At 40.8% G+C, this 17,207-nt stretch overlaps 1 protein-coding gene across 1 annotated transcript; it reads right to left on the bottom strand.

Annotated features, from left to right (window-relative positions):
* Window positions 1–5,694: 5,694 nt before the first annotated feature.
* Window positions 5,695–16,829, bottom strand: RRAGC (Ras related GTP binding C). Its single transcript, XM_014881312.2, has 7 exons — window positions 16,547–16,829; window positions 12,832–13,035; window positions 11,948–12,147; window positions 10,963–11,077; window positions 9,413–9,555; window positions 8,133–8,281; window positions 5,695–7,622 (listed from the first exon to the last, which is right to left on the bottom strand). The coding sequence occupies exons 1-7, from the start codon at window positions 16,811–16,813 to the stop codon at window positions 7,471–7,473; spliced, it is 1,230 nt and encodes a 409-aa protein (XP_014736798.1). The 5' UTR covers window positions 16,814–16,829; the 3' UTR covers window positions 5,695–7,470.
* Between the last annotated feature and the right edge of the window lie 378 nt (window positions 16,830–17,207).

Below are 17,207 nucleotides of genomic sequence, written 5' to 3'. Positions count from 1 at the left end.
TGATCCAAGATGTGGTTTTATTAAGCTGTTGTGTGGCAATTATATTATCATCTACATAAGGTTTCTTGTGCAAAAAATTAGCAGCTTTTTGATATAATGGAAAGTTTTTTAGGAAATCATTTCAATTCTCTGAAACAAGTTAGCACTTATCTACCTCCTGCCCAGAAGCAGGAGACAAATCAGCTGACAGTGGTTCACAGAATGTTTTCAATAATCACATTTCATAATTTTTGTTCACAAACGTTAAAGTACATTGCAAAAACACGAATGTGTAAAAACCCAGACTAATGAGATAAACTTTCTCCCTTACAGCTCTACCAGAGTCCTGTAATATTCTTTCAAAGAGAACAAGACAGCCATCTACAGGGCATGAAAGATAAATTATCTTCAGATCACAGGGGAGCACTGAATAACCAATTCACTCATTGCAAGCTCGAAAGAATGAAATGGATCCACACTCCTTTTATCCACCAGGTGGTTTAATATTACTTGGCATTTCAACATGAGTTAATCAATAACCCAGAACCCCAAAAGTGACAGTTTTTTTCCTTTTAGGATGATAACTTATACAGAAATTACGTGTTTTCCAAAGCAAAATGATTTTCACTATATGGCACAGACATCTAAAAAATTTAAAGCACTGATCCATAATTAGGGATAGACATGGCAGTTCTAATTCCTTACCCACAGTACTGGATTCATCATTTCCTGCACTCTGGTACAGAAGGAAACAGCAGGAAAAGGTGGCTGAAGTAGCAGCAGTTCCTTCCAGCACTATGTACAGCAGCATTTATCACCATACTGCCCAGCAGAGTTCACAACTCTGTTTGTGAACCTTCACAGGAAGAAAGAGAAGTGGGATTTCCAAGTAAAGCATCTTTGCAAGTAGTTATATCCTGATACATAAGAGAGTAGGATAAATATGAGGACTACAGCCCAGTGGGAAAGGATTCTGAATAATTCTTTCTGTTTTTTCCTGGCAGTGAGAAAGCTTAGTACAGCTCTGCTAGATTGGCTGCTTCAGAACAGATGTTATGGATGGAGAAAAATGTGCAGAAGGACCAAATGAGCAGTTCACAATTCTCAGAACTAAGTACAGAGAAAGCTATTTCTAGAGTTATGATTCAGATTAGGGAAAGGCTGTGGAACAAAACAAATCATTAATCAGCAATGCTTTCCTCTCTGTCTGGACCAATTTCCTTTCTGCTAATTTCATTTTTCTACTCTGCCAGAGATCTAAAGGTTCCCAATGTATCAAGCCCAGTGTGACACTGCAGGTGTCTCTCAGGCCTATTACAGGTACCCACCATTGGCTTTTGTTGTATAAATGCAGAATAAACACAGAGAAAATTCTCTCCCCTCCCTTGTCATTTATATGGAGTAAAGGTCTTGAGTTGCCACTCAGGAATTGGGGGATAGGGAAGTGCATGGGGTGTGGAGGAATATTTAATTCTACTGTCTGCTGGTTTAGGGAAAAGTCTACAGAAGGTTGTTCACACTGAGCTACTTCATCCCTGGATTTCTGGATGAACCTGAGACATTTCACACCATTCCTTAATGACACCAGCAAGAAAAAAGCTTTGAATTAAACCCAAAAGAGTCCTTTAGAAGATTCTTTACACTGGTCCTCTAATCATTACATCTTCCCTGGTTCTGCAAGAGTTTCAACTGGCTTTTTTCATCACTGATATAGTTGTAAAAAGTGAAACACCTCCTCCTTATAAAACCTTTAAATGTAATCGTTAATTTTTATTGGGAAGAAGTTAAACTCCCTCAGGAACCACAAGTTGGGGTTTGGATCTATCAGCCAGTGGCAGGTTGTTACAGAGTCACTCCTTCAGCAGACAGTCTGATAATGCACCTTGTACTTGGATGTCAAGACAAAGATAGATATTCCCCATTAATATTTTTTAATACATTCTTTCATTTTAAACTGTATTCTTCTAGGGGTTCCTCTGTTGTTCTGGTTTTAGTGTTGGGGTTTGGTTCCTTAATCTTTTATTAGTCTCTGAACAGTATTTAAGAAATAGTGTACCATGAACTGAAATGACAAGCTCAGACCAAGACACTGTCTCACAATAATTGTCTGTTTAACATTTAGATCATTCTGCAAAGGCATCAAAACCCATCTGCTCATCACTCAGTAGCTCCAAATTATAATATAACCTTTGCTCCACACAGTGTCATTTCTCAAGAGTCACAAACATCAGTATTTATATCAAAGAGTACATACAGCAAATATACCAAAGGGTTTCTTTTTTAAAAATCCACACAACAAAAACCAAACCCAAACCAACAGCAAACAGGAAAGGGGTGAAGGGGAGGAAAGACTGCACATCAGATCACATTCCAGGTCAAAAACTGTCTGCCCTAACACATGGCTGATCTTCAAATGAGATTTGAAACCCTGAGTGACTGCAGCAGCTCACAGGAAAACTCTGAGCAACCAGCTGGGAGATCCTGGGCACTAGAGGGGTTAAACCTGCAGCCTCACAGAATTTTTTAAGAGTGAATGTGTATATGGAGAAGTGAGATTTTCCCTTGCTTCCAATGGAAATCAAAATTATCAATCTCAAAACATTTGCAATTGATAGGCTTATAAATGCAAATATTTCCTCTTTGATTTCTCTTACAGATTTCAGATAAAGAATAATCACTTAGCAGCCTGAAAGACATCTGGGGGTGGTGGGATTAATGGTGGGAGAGCAGGATGGGCACAACATCAACAATAAAAACTTTATTGTAAAAATCAAAGTCAAGCAAGACGTGGACAGACTGGAATAGCTTCTCTTTCATTTGCCCCTAAGTGACATAAAACAAAGCAATTAACATCATTCTCTTTATGTCACAGGCTAAAAGGTTTAAAAATATTTTGTTAAGTAATTACAGATTTAATCATATATCATCAGACAGCAACTTTCATTTTCCACGAGACTCTTTCAGCCTCTTGTTCCCCAGCCTGTCACGTCCAGGGTTACCCTTCCCAGCTGCAAAATCCAACCCTTTGTTACAGTTCACACAGTTGGTGATTGCCCCAGCCTCTCTTTGTCAAGGTCTTGACATCTCCTCCAAATTTACTGTCATAAGCAAACTTCATCAGTATCCCTTGAAGTCCAGCTTCCAACTTGTTTATACAGACAATGCAAGAGATTTTTACCCAATGTAAACCTCAAAAAGCACCAGCATTCAGAAGAGGAACCTCCAGGGCTCCTTTTTTAAAAAATCTGTTTCTCCTGCCACCTGTTTGCACAATTGTCAGGGAGGAAAGGGGAAAGGGGAAAGGAAAGGGGAAAGGAAAGGAAAGGGGAAAGGAAAGGAAAGGGGAAAGGAAAGGGGAAAGGAAAGGGGAAAGGAAAGGAAAGGAAAGGAAAGGAAAGGAAAGGAAAGGAAAGGAAAGGAAAGGAAAGGAAAGGAAAGGAAAGGAAAGGAAAGGAAAGGAAATGCACAGCAGCAGGAGGCAGTGGAAAAGCATTTTTTAAAATCTTCTTGCAGACACGTCACCAGAGCGCCGTCTACCGCGAGCAGGGGACTCAAGCCCAAAACTGAAACGCAAAAGGAACGCAAAATCTTCCCTAAATGAGGAAACACCACGCACACAGAGGGCAGTGCGGCCGACATTCCCCAGCACGGTCACCACAGGGACAGACACCGCAGCCCCGGCTCCACCGGCACCGCCCCGGCCCCGGCCCCTCTGGCACCGGCACCGCCCCGGCCCCGGCTCCGACACCGGCACCGCCCCAGCCCCCGGCACCGACACCGGCCCGCCGGGCCCCAGAGCTGCCCCGGGTGTGTCACTCCGGGCCAGTGGCCACGGAGGGTCGCCGGTGCTGAGCCCGCCCCGAGCCTGCCCTGCCCTGCCCGGGGGCAGCAGAGACCCAGCCCCGCTCCTGTGCGGTGCCCACGGAGGCGTTCGGCAGCCGGGCTGAGCCGCTCCCTGCAGAGCAGCAGCGCCCCTGACATGCAGAACGCGAGATGCAGTGAGCTGGCTCTTGGCTTTTTGGCTCTGTGTTCCAGCCAAACGATGGGCGTATTTATAAGTACATATTATAGTAGTAAATTAAAATTAATGCTATATATAATGTTGGAAAACTTTGCTGAATTAATAGAGTTTCTTTTAGTGCTGCTGTTAACAAAACTTAGGAGTAGTAGTGTGATAAATATATTTTTTCTTGGACTATAACATGGTGATGTAAAAAGCTTTTGTTCATGTAACTAACTCAGAGAATGGTAAAAAGATAATCAGGAAACTCTTCACGTTCTTGGATTATCCTATGTGGATGAAGATCGGAGTGATGATCACCAGAACTCCAGGGAAAGAATTTACTGATCTTTGTTACCAGAGACAAGAAGGAGCCACAAGGAAAAAAAAATTTAAAAGTTAAAAATGTTGATTTACAGGTTGGGGAGGTGATTTTGATTCATGCATGAAGGTCTATGAATATGCAACAGGTCGATGCATTTAACGAAGTGTTTTCCGAGTTAAGGTGTGCTCTTGGCTGCATGCCAAGCACCCAGCCGTTGTAACCTTTTGCTTTATTGTCTCTTACTGTCTTTAATAAAACTTTTTTAAATTTATCGTTTTTTACAGACCTTCAGAACAGCAGAGAGATACCACCTTTGATTACTCTGCCCCCTCTCCCTCCATCCCTCTCCTGTGTACAGAATTGCCAACAGGAAATTCAGCCGGTCATCAGCAACGCCCCCGTGCCCAACAATGCCAAGATTGCCAATGGAAATCAGAATTATCAATCTCTCAAAACACTTGCAAATCATAGGCTTATAAATGCAAATGTTGCATATAAATGCAAAGGTACCTCGCAGGGGATTGCTTTATTCCTTCTCTCGGCAGACAGGTTACCATTCTGCCTGTGCCCTTCCCTGGCAGCACCGTTCTTCTCCTTAAAAAGCACACGTCCTCAGTTTGCAAAAAAAGATCCCACAACATCCATGCCACTACAGGTTCAGAGGACGAAAAAGGGGAGAAAAAAGGCAGAAAATTGAAAACCCAGTTGATGGTTTCCTCTACAAGTTCAGTGCTTTTATTGGAGATACTGTGATACTGCCTTCCCTTTTCTCTAGCAGCATCTCTCCCTGCAGCAGGTCAGCACAGGAAGGAGAGACAAGTTCCTGCACAAGGAAGAAAATAAGGCCTAATTCCTATCCTTCCTCCTCCCTGGCACCCTAAAAATTTCAGAAGCCAAAAACTGTCTCACTAAAGCAGCAGCAGGTTATTAACACTCTCCTTGTATAACACATCTGACTTCGTTCAGTAAACTAAAGAAATGCTGTACTCCTTACTAGAGACAAATGTAAATTTTAGAGATTGAAAACAGCATCAATTCAAGAAAAAAGTAAATGATGACCAAAAAACCTGCAACGAATCAAAACACAGAAAGCCACCACAACATGCACAGCAGAAGGCAGAATTTCAGAATAGTCTAAAGCTCTGTTAATGAAAAGGACAAGTCACTCAATCATTTGTGTGCCTTTACTGTCTAAAGTCATGGCCTGAAAATGAAGTATTCAGTTCTGAGTCAGCTTTTAATCAAGATGAAAGCTAAGGCTGACTAAACGGGAATGTGGTATTTAACTTTTTTTAAGTATACAATAAAAATAATATGGCTTTTAAGAGTTTGTTTAACCACATAGGCCTTTATAGTCTTTTGTTTATAAACACAAGCAGAAACAACAGTGTTACAGTTTGACGTTTTTTCATTTTATTAGCACAAAATCCTGTAGTGGGTGAAAGAAAACGTATGCATGTACTTAGAACATGGAAAACTCACTGCCCAAATGGGGATTCTTCCTTCCTGTTACTTTGCCAATTACTTCTCTTACCTTCAGAATTTGAATTGTGATAATGCTTGCAAACTACAAAACCCAATCTTAGGCGCCTGCAGCACTTCTTAAAGAAAGGTCTGCAGTTCCACTAGCAAAAAGGGGCTCAGCCTAGATTTAAGAGAACAGACCTAGGGCATTTGAATTCCAGTTTCCTGCTGTAAAAAAAAAAAAAAAAACCAAAACATTTACACAGTATGTGCATACACCCCAATGTTAATGCATGTATATTCATTTTTACATAGATCAATGGAAGTTCATTCTATAAGCACAGAAGCAGTCCCATGGTTATTTCTGACCACATAAATACACCAGTTGCAGAGATCACTTCAATTAGTTCTTCTTGCAGAAACTTTTATGGTGGGACTTGTATAGTTGGTCCAATGGCTTTGCAACACCTAGGGGACAGGTAAAAGGAGGCAAGGTCTTTATGGGCCAGTGGCTGGGCTTCCTGCACAGCAAGGCTGGTGTAAAGAATGACATCTGCAGTACTAATACCAATAAATTAAAGAATTCACATATACTGCCCATAGTATGAAAGTCAGCAGAATTCACAAAATCAGAAAAATCACTATTCTAGTCAGATTGCACAGCGACAAACAAGGTGTTTGTCATAGTACAGAATCAATGTACTTTCAAAGTCCAGTACTATTAGTGAATTATGGCACAGTGAACTTAATTGCCATGCACAGATAACACCCTCAGACGTTTTGCTAGGAATTGTCTTGATTATCAGTCAGAGTCAGAGAAAGATCCACCATCAAAAGTCAGTAACTTTGTAATTTCTTTGCTTGGGAATAGCTGAAAGTGGCTGCTTTATTCCAACAGATGGCAGACATTTCAGTTTAGTTAGCCATGCAGTTGTTTCATGAATAGGATTAATCACACAGATTTATGACATCCATGTTTTTGCAAAAGAGAGCAGGTAGTTTATTTCTGATTTTAATACTTCCCTTCTATCAAAGAGGACATATCAAGAAGTGTGGTCTGAAAGCAAAGTATCACTATCCCTTAAAATGAAGCTCCAGGTCAGTTCTCAAAACAAACACGTCATCACTAGAACAGAGCTCTCTATCTTGCATCCACTTAACAAGCACAGAATTCATGAGAACTATGAGCACACCAGCAAGAACAAGAACTACTGAATGGAATGATTTGTGAGACCAGCCTCAGCAAGCAAAAAGCCTGAGTTTCACAAGCCTTAATAACACTAATTCTGCTTTTGCATGACAGGAGGTAATCTTAAGCAAAAGAGGATATTCTACAGATTAATTTTAAAAAAAACTTTTAAAAGTTAAGCGACTGTTCAGTGTTCCACACAAAACCCAACTCAATCGTTTTTAAGTTTTGACCAGGCAATCAGTCAGACACAGACTGTTAAAAGAGGACTCCAAACTGAAAACCTACTGCATTTGCAATACAGCTGATGTCAAACTGGCATTTCTAACTCCACTGGCCTCAAAGTATTTTCACAGTAGTTTCAGTTGCCCAACATGAGTTACAATGTGCTGTTCCACAGTTGGGACCACTCTTCTCTGAAACATACTTCAGGCTTTCAGACTACTCTTCTCTTGTTCCACAAAACTTTGGAGTGAAGAGCTGACAAGTCTACCCAAGGTCTTTAGCTTTCCTCTAGACTGCATTCCTAGGTGTGCCATTGTGAGTCACTGCTTTCATATTTGAGGTGCTTGATTGATGGTTGCAGATCCTGTGGGAGGCAACACCTACTTCAAAAACTTCATGAATGGCTTTGCGGAAGCAATGAAAATTGTAGTCTATCAAACCTGTCAAGGAGAGGAAAAACTGTGTTCAGATTGGTACATTTATGTAAACAGAGCTTCAAAATCAATATTAAATTTAGCCAATAGGTATTTTGCTACTTATTCGGTATAAACTCGGACTCAGAAGATTTAACAAAATTTTATTGATGCTAGTATTTATTTGGACTGTCTCGGTTTTTTGAAAAGAAAGGTGTATATTCATGATCAAACTGTAGGTAAGGGGACCATTCCTCCATCCTACTGACTCCACTAGAACAGATGGTAGAGACAGCTCATGTTAGCTACACAAGCCATTTTGGCAGGAGGACAGTGATTAAAGTATTGACAATTTTAAAAATACAAAATACAACCTCATTCTATCTCCAAGAAATTAAAAAAAAAAAAATCCTCCCATAAGAAACTATACAAATTTGCTCACACAAAAAATCAAGGTGACTTGCAAAGTCATATTAATATTTTACAGCTGATAAAAAATATTAGATAAAAGCTGTTCAATGGCAGGAGAGCTCTTACCTTTGCGCTCAAAACTCTCTTCTCTAAGGATGCAAACTAATGCCAAAAACTTTGTTACTTCCTTTAAGTACAGGACTGTTGTGTTATTGAGCTTGATAATTGCCATTGACTCTTTATCATAAGCACTTCCAGTGCCATCTTCTTTTAACCTAAAAAAGAACAAGTTAACCTAAGGCATAATCTAATAGGCATGCATATGTAACTTCCAAGACAAATAGCTGTTAAATGCAGTTAGAGTATTACTCATACTGAACTAAGCAAATGGAGAACCTGCAATGCAGGTCTTAATACTATCAGTGAGTAAGACCATAATCAGACCTGAAGTTTCTCAGGAAAGCCAGATCTAAACAGAGCAGAGGCCTCCATTAGATATGTTTATCACAAATGAGCAGTTTAAAGCAAGCACCAGTGTGCACTCCTTTGATGCCAATGGAGTGACATCTCAGTGAAATTACTTTTGGTGAATTAAAACAAAGGCTTCCTTCGTGAGGCTGGGCCAGAGGATGCAACATGGAGCAGGACACTTTTTGGTCTTAAGCCAAACCAGCCTGCATTTACAAGAAAAGATGAGGATGCTGTTTCCCATCTCCAAGTTTTTAGTGTTAGTTAAATTACTACAGAAACAAATGATGTATAACAAGTTACTTGTAAGCACTCCTGAAAAAAACCCCAAACCAAACAGTTACACAACCCTGGATCAACCCATCAGGAGACAGACCATTAAATGCTGTGGTATTTTTTTGGTAGCACTGCATTTTCCAGGCTACAATCACGAATCTAAGATAAGTTACCATTTCTTCAGAACCACTTCAGAAATCCAGTGGGAAGTATAATTCTGCTGTAAATTGTGAGATATTAGCATTATATGCATCCCTCATAGAAAGTCAGCAGGGGACAAACTGACCTCGCCAATGTTATTTTGTTCAGACTGCAGCAAGTCTCAAAATGTCTCTGCAAATTACATTTATTGCATGCTACTGACCCCAATTATTTGCAGGTATTTATGTACTTGCATCCACCATGCCAAAAAAGACACAGCAGCATTCAGATTATACATGAAACATGATTTCTACAAATGTCAGATATCTGTCTAGGGCCATGAGTGGAGCATAAATGCTGCCAAATCATTTGGATTTATTTTAGTTACTCACAGAACCAATGTGCTCTAAGGACCAATTGATAGCATTTTGCTGCATGACAAAGCCAGCACCAATTGCACAGATTGCAACCTATTCTACGCCTTCTGAGGAATTTTTTTCCTAAGAGTATTCATCACTTACCCATATATACAGGAAACATCTATCACTACATCAATCATGTCACAGCACAACTCATATGACTGCATGTCCACAGGGGAACTGTCTGTTGCAATGTAGATTTTGCTGACTACATCGAAGAGAAAAGCTTTTTCAATGCCTGAATTCTTCAGAAAGAGAAAGAAATTGGATGAATTTTTAAAATAACTGCATTTTTAAAATCTCAAGTAGAATTCAGTAGCAGAAAGTGATTCAAATATAAGGAATTTAGAGCAAATACTTTATAAATACAATACCCTTGTCATAGTATGTATCAACATCATATAGCTGACAAAAATAAAACTGAGGACTTTGTTACCATTCTTTTTAGTTTATTATTTAACTAATCACTACTAAGGTAACATTTCACTATGCTTCCAGAATCCATATTCAGCAATTTACCTCTTCTGTATTTCAATTAACTCCAGAAGAGCCATAATTCACACCCACCTAAGGGACTGGGCTCAGAGATGAGAGATTTCATTGTAGTATGCTGATTCTTCAATTTTATGCTTGCAGTATCTTGGCAGTTCAGATTCTGCATGAAGCATTTGCCATGCAGTTTAACACAGAGAGCAGCTATGTCAGCTTCTGAACTTAAAAATCCATGAAAAGTAGCACATTATGAGTATGGAAAAGCACAGTGCCATTTGTAACTGAGCACTTTGGTAAAGTGCACGTGCTTGTACAAAGTTCAGAAACCTTCTATGGTTCAATTTACTGCATTTACACTAGTGGCAAAGCTTCTTGTCATTTTATGCACCAGAAGCATTCCTTATCTTTTCCAAGCTAGTCTGAATACCTAGGACAGTGTCCAGAGAATATCCAGACAATCTTTCTGGCATCAGGATCACACTCCACATCCTCATGGCACTGGGCAAGGTCATCGTGGCCTTCATCCACTGGGCCAGGTTATCACAAACAATCCTCTACCAAACAAGCTTTATATGGTATCATGGGGGGCAAGTCTAAGTGCACAGCTCCTCCTGGATGGAAATGGGTTTTTCTTTGCTGTCCACATATCTGCAACGGCCTCACAGATGACTTAAATGAGATTGTCTTTTCTCTAGAGTGATATTTTATTTGATTAAAAGTATAGGGCAGCAAGCTTCTATGACACTAATTCCATAAGAAATGCAAACACTGAAAGAATAAGGGCAAAAGTCTCACAGGCCAAATGAAAGACAGTTAAGTCCAAGGCCAAGTTCACATTATCAAAAAGTCTCTTCTCAATACAGCTACATTAGACTAGTAAGTGCCTTGGGAAATCATCAGGATACCCTGCTGGCAGGAAACTCCTATCAGCTGTTATAACCAGGCAAACTACACTTTGTCAAATTTAGAGAAACCCCACAAAGCACACATCAGTACAGTTTAGCTGTGGTAAAGAGCTTTTAATATAGAAAAGCAGGTCAGCAGAGTACACCTACATGAGCACCACCCAAATCTCTCAAGGGCAGATCTATCTTTCTCAGAATGATTTTGTTTTACCCTTCTACATATTTCATCCAAAGTTGTGTTAGATGAACACTTACTGATATGAAGATATTAAGTAGATTTTCCAGGGTTGGCAGTTGTGGAATGAGCTTCTGTACCACTTTACTGAAGGCTTCAAATATTGAATGATCATAGATACTGGTCAAATAAAAGCTGAGATGAAGAGGAAAGGCAAAGGAAGAAAAAAGAAAAAAAAAATATTCAAAAGTATTTCAGAATTGCAACAGAAATTAAAGTTATATTAAAGTTATGTTTTATAACATTCAGGCCTGCTATTTTTGCCTGGGATGCCTTTATTTGTCCAGATAAACATGTCTGGACATTGCACACAAAATCTAAGTTTTGAGCAGCTGGAGTACACATGAAGCAGATTTTCCCCATCCTTGAGGGATGGGAGATCAAAGATAAAAATTTGAACATTATTAGAACACAGCCCCCAGAATGCTTATCACAAAGGTGTAAAAATGCTTAATCAGATTTCTTTCAGTCCCATTCCTGGCCTTCCACTATTTTCACATTAATATCAAAAGATACTGGCTCCACAAAAATTAAAGGAACAACAAAACTAGAGAAATGATAGGTTGTTTTAAAGGTGTCTGTAGAAGATACCTTAAAAGTGAGCCAAATCTCAAGTAACAAACTAAGATTTTAGAACCAATCACAGTAATAACAGGAAAAAGTCAGTATAAGTCAGGACTAGAAGGCAGAGAGGTTCCCCTCTCATTCCCTGCCCCTCCAGCCCACGTGTACAAAGTTGTTACAAATCTGTTACATTCAACTATCCCTGAGCATGGATAAATCTGCTGATTAAAATCTGATACAGTAGCCTGCCTCTTTTTTAGTCAGCCTAACAGCTGAGGCTTGGCCATAAACTCAGCAGTGGATCTTACTAACACAAATTGGTTCAATATTAAGAAATTACCCAGACCTTGCTCCAGTTGTTCAGTATTACATCTGAAAGTTTTTCATCTGTATGCATATCAGCAGCAGTGTGAATCACATATGCCAGAGTCTTTAACTCACCTAAGGTGAAGTTTTTCAAGCCCAGCATCTGTAAGGTCATCATTAGCCCTCTGATGAATATCCCTCTGAGTTTCTATTTTATGGTCATCTGATAAACCATCAACTTTATGAATAAAAACTTCAAAGTTCATTTCTGGGTTGACCTTGTAGGCTTTTGAAACTGTAATGTGAAGTCTTGTTAAAGCTTCCATGTAGTCATCCTGTAAATCAGTTTTGGCAGGAATGAATGACAAAGTTTCTGCCTGACAACTATTCCATTCTATACAAATACAAAATATTTCAGCACAAGAACTTCACTTCTGTAACTAAATAGAAGATTTGGAGAAGAGAATACCTTGATGTGTCATAAACCCAAGCAGCTTAGATTCTTTATGTCAATTAAGTTTCATTAGCTATTCAAAGCTCAGCTACACAAAACCAGACTTGAGAGCAAAAGGGGGGGTTACACTTCAGCTGCAGCACAAGGCAGCAGTGATCTCCAAGATGGTCCCAATAACCCAGGAACCTCCCTTGGTGCAATTCTTAGCTTCATTAGAAGCTACCAGATACCAACAGTACCAATACTAGAAACTGAGGTCAGATGTATGCTGTTATTAATTGAACTCCAGAGCAGAAGAAAGGGATAATTCAGACCATCTAGCCAAGCAGGTTCTTGCTATTATTGCAGAACATGTGAGTTCAGAGTACAAGCCCTTTCCACTCTCCCCACCATGTCCAGTCACTTCACCAAAATAAAACCACACACCACAAGTCAGATTGCCAATGCATCTCTCCATACACAGCAGAGGCCTTCTGAACTTATCTAAAAATATAAACTATTGGCCTCTCGATCATTCCTTTCACACAAAAAGCAAAAATAAAACTTCATTGTAATTTGTATTTACCTGGGCATCAATAACATATATTAGAGCACCCGTTCCTCTGAAGATCATCTCATAATCAAATGTTGGATCAAAAAAGTCCATCTGTCCAGGAAAATCCCATATTTGGAAGTTCACAAACGAACTGTTGGAAATATCATCCTTGTAGATTTTGTTGGTACTTTCCAAGAACAGAGTCTCATTGGGAGACATTTTGTGAAACACCACCTGTTAAAAGAACACAAATAATATTCTTTTACCTTATAGATAAATAGATTTTACCTTAGTAGAAGAAATTGGTGAAAGATTTGTGACTGGAATTCTACAAATAGGTTTATCCATTCTAAAATGTCTATGTACATGTACATGTTCTAAATGCACAGCTGCCTTTTGGTAAATAGACAGCCTCGTGCATCAGCTAAGGAAATTACCTACCCCCTGAAAGAACCAAGCAACTGAATGCAGTTAAAATTTCACAAGTCCAAATAACACTACTGGCTGCAGACACAGACATCCAAGTTACTCTTTCTTTCCCTGCAAGGCTAGCACAGTGTTTTCAAATTCTGTTATATTCAGATCTGCTATAAAGCTGGTTAATTAAATAACTGCAAGCTTTTAAGAACCCTTCCCTTCCAGTTTTAGAAATTCCTAAAGGAAATTTTGCTCTTAGTCTGGTGTCAAGTGTTAAAACACAATATAATCAGATGGCTCCTGAATTACAATAGAAGTGTACAAAAAGAACGTCTCAGTTTCAGAGACCCAATTTGCTAGGTAGTTTGCCATCTATTAACAATTCCTTCGGAGTAGAAAATCACAGAATGGGTAAGGCTGGAAGGGAGAACAGTGGGGTCATCTGACCCAAGCTCCCTGCCCAAGCAGGGTCATCCCAGAGCAGATGACACAGGATTGAATCCAGACAGTTCTTGAGTAACTCCAGTGAGGGAGACTCCACACCCACTCTGGACAGCCTGTTCCAGGGCTCAGGCATCCACACAGTAAATCAGTAATTCCTCATATGTAGGTGGAACTTCCTGTGAAAGTTCACTAAAGAAAGGATGAAGGATTTCACACTAGTTGGTAAAAACAGTTTAGCAGCAGGATGACAAACATATTTGTTGTTAAAACTCAAAAAAGCCCCACTGGGATTTTACCCTTCCTTGTACAGAAGCAGCAAAAGCAGCCTGAAGCAAAAGCAGTCAGTGCCAACAGAGAACGTGGTGCTACTGCAACTCAACTAGACAGCATGAAAGTTACTCCAAATAATGCAGTCACACACTAGGACTGCAAAAAACAAAGAAGTTTCATAGGCAGCACTTGGTAAACCTAAAAACTTCACAATAGGGACTGCAAACTTGGTCATTTCAGTTTTTTCAAATGTTTCATACACTTACAGAAGTCATCCATTAGAGACCTGATGCAACAAACTGTCAAAAAATACTGCAAGACAAACAGCTCCACACACAGAACAGTTTAGTGAGGTTTGAAGTAATACTTCAGCCTAGATTTTTAAGGCCAAAGGAAAGAATTTCTTTCCTTGGTACAAATATCTTAGCAGGCCAGGGTCTAAATGAGGTTTTAAACAGCAGGACATTTGTATGGAGAAGTAAGGACAGCTCTAGATACACAGCAGCTGTACTGCAGCCTTCCAGATCTGAAGCATAGTTTTAAAGTATTCTGTACTCAACATTTCTTCTGGAACTCAGCATCTTCCACAAAAGCAGGACAGAATTAGTAAATTCAGTTTAAAGCTGCTAAGTCTCTGGTAAGCAACACTGTCACCTCCTATTCCTTTATAGCCAAAATAACGCATTTCATCAGATTGATGTTCTCCAACTGAACTCTTTCCAGTTTCCTATTACATCAGTAGAGTACAGCAAGTCCAGTTATGCAAGTCTGCACAAAAAAATTTGTTTATGAACTGAAGCAATCACCACATTCCCAAAATCTACCTACAATTTGCCAGTGAATAGTCATAAGTTACACGAGTATGGAAAACCCAACTGACCAAAAGAGAAAAAAAGTCCCGTGGGTTTCTCTTTTGTGAGAGACCTCCTGTCAATACTGCTCTCAGCAGAAGCATGAAATGATTTAGTAATTCATGTTTTTCACATAAATTTCTAGAGAATCACAAAGCCAATGCTTTCCCCAATACAGTGTTTATCTTGCATGTACCCCTATTTTCTGACAAGGGGACCAACAGCCAGTGCCCAGACAGAAGGGTTGGGTCTGGTTATGACCATTTTTGAACTAGAGAGATTCAAGAGCAGGAACACTGTTAATAAGAAATTTCTTGATATTACAGTTTGCTCAGGCAGCATCATAATGAGCTCCTAGGCTTCTAATTCCTAAGTAAGATTGGTAACTGATTGGCAAAAGATAAATTCTGTCCTCTTACTGCATATTCAACATGACACTATTCCCTTCCTATACAACTACTGGACTAGGCCCTCAAAGAATTGAAAACTACCAATCCTGGCCATAAAATAAATCCAAAAGCCACATCTCTAAAGACCTGTAATGTCTTAAAAAAATCTATCTGCAATCTGGAGTTCTTGTCTTCCTCCAGCTTTTAGGGTTCCATTTTTTCCAAATGTGGATACAATAAGATCTCTAATAAGAGTCTATAACGAATACCATTCACATGACTAAAAGAATTAGAAAAAGGCTTTCAGTGAAAGCAGTACATTTGCACATACAGTGGGAGCATTTGACCTAAATAATGGGGAATAACTGATAAGGCTAAAAAGCAACAACAGTCCAGTCTGCCACTGTATTTCAGCATAGCACAATGGAAAAGATTTCTCACTATCAGTCTGAAATCAGAACTCATTGAACTGCAGTCTATCAGAACTCGTTTACTGCAGTCTATGGATTACCAAGCAGTCTGCACAAGATTGCTTAAAAAAGCAGATGCATACCTGCTATCCTGCAATGTCCAAAAAGGCTTCTCTGCACAAAACCTTTATAGAAATCCCTGCAGGTTCTCACACTTGCTTCTGAAACAAATTTGAGGCCCTTAAGTCTAGAGCTGAGACTCACGCATTTCACTAGTAGTATCTCCCCATAAAAATATCACCTGAAAAGTTCACAAGAGGGACTGCAAACATAAAATTCAACTGAGAAAAAAGATTGTTCTGAGCACTACAATTCTACTGAGCTACGTGGCAAATAAAAAGTCAGGTTTGTCTTATTTTTATTAAGAAACACTAATGACTTCACAAAGCTACCAACAAACCTAAGGCACCAGAAATGTTGCGCTTCCTCCTTGACAAGTCTCGTTTACTCCGTCTAGCCAACTAAAGGAAACCAGAGGCTTTCTGCTCACACAAAAGCAGAAGTCTCTTTCAAAGCATCAAAGCGCAGAACAACAGCTCAAGTCTTCTTCCAAGTGGAAGCACTACCTAAATACCACACACCTGTACCATGTAAGAAAACACCTCAGTATATACAATATATTTCACATCACTACCTTCACTTTTTACTTTTGAAGCCTTAAAAGCGAAGAAATACAAAGGCTACAACCTATGCTACACAACCTTCCTCTCTAGGGCAGATGATCAGAGTCCATTCTGGAAAGTAAACGTCTTTAAGGAGGAGGCTCCCGTCGCTCGAACTTCGCCACATGGGCCCACAATAAAGAGCAGAAATGGCCCGAACAGCAGCACAGCAGGGAGAACCAGCTCGGCGCCGGAGAGGCAGCGCGGCAGGCAGGGGCGGGGAGCCGCCGGCTGCCCCTCACCTTCTGGATGGAAGATTTCCCGCTGCGCCGCAGCCCCATGAGCAGAATCCGCGGCTTGGAGTCCGCCCCGCCCGCGCCGCCGCCAGGCCCGCCCGCGCCGCCCCCGGGCCCACCGGGCCCTGGGCCTCCCTCCAGCTCCGCCTCTTCCTCCTCCTCCCCGTAGCCGAAGTCCTTGGGGAACGAGTCCGCAGCCCCAAAGCTCCCCCCAACCAAGGCCGGCTCCTCAGCTGCGCCTGGCGCGCCCGCCCCGCCGAACTGCAGCGCCATGTCCGCCCGAGCCCGCCGCCCGCCAGCCGCCAGCGCCCGGCCCGGGGGCCTCCTCCTCCTTCGGCCCGGCCCGGCCCAGCCCGGCGCTGATTGGCCGCGCTCAGGCTGCGGCGCCGCTGATTGGCCGCGCGGGCGGCGAGGCAGGAAGGCTCCGCTCCGCCGGCCCCGGTCACCTGACGGCGCCGCCGCACGGCAGCGATCCGGGCAGCGCCGCCCCGACACAACGGCCTTTTCTACGGCAAAATAACACTCCCGTCGCTTTAACTTAATTTAAACCGAGCGCTCTAACAGCTGGAACTAATTTTAGTATAGATTCAATGCTCATTATTCCAAAAATAGTCAGCTAATTCCTCAGGAAATCAAAACTTACCAGTTGTTTGCAGTCTCTAAAGTA

The sequence above is a fragment of the Sturnus vulgaris genome, chromosome 24 (genome assembly GCF_052056855.1).
Source record: "Sturnus vulgaris isolate bStuVul1 chromosome 24, bStuVul1.hap1, whole genome shotgun sequence".
Classification (NCBI taxonomy): Eukaryota; Metazoa; Chordata; class Aves; order Passeriformes; family Sturnidae; genus Sturnus; species Sturnus vulgaris.
Note: the sequence above shows the minus strand (reverse complement) of the source record. Positions and strands in the feature narration are given on the sequence as shown.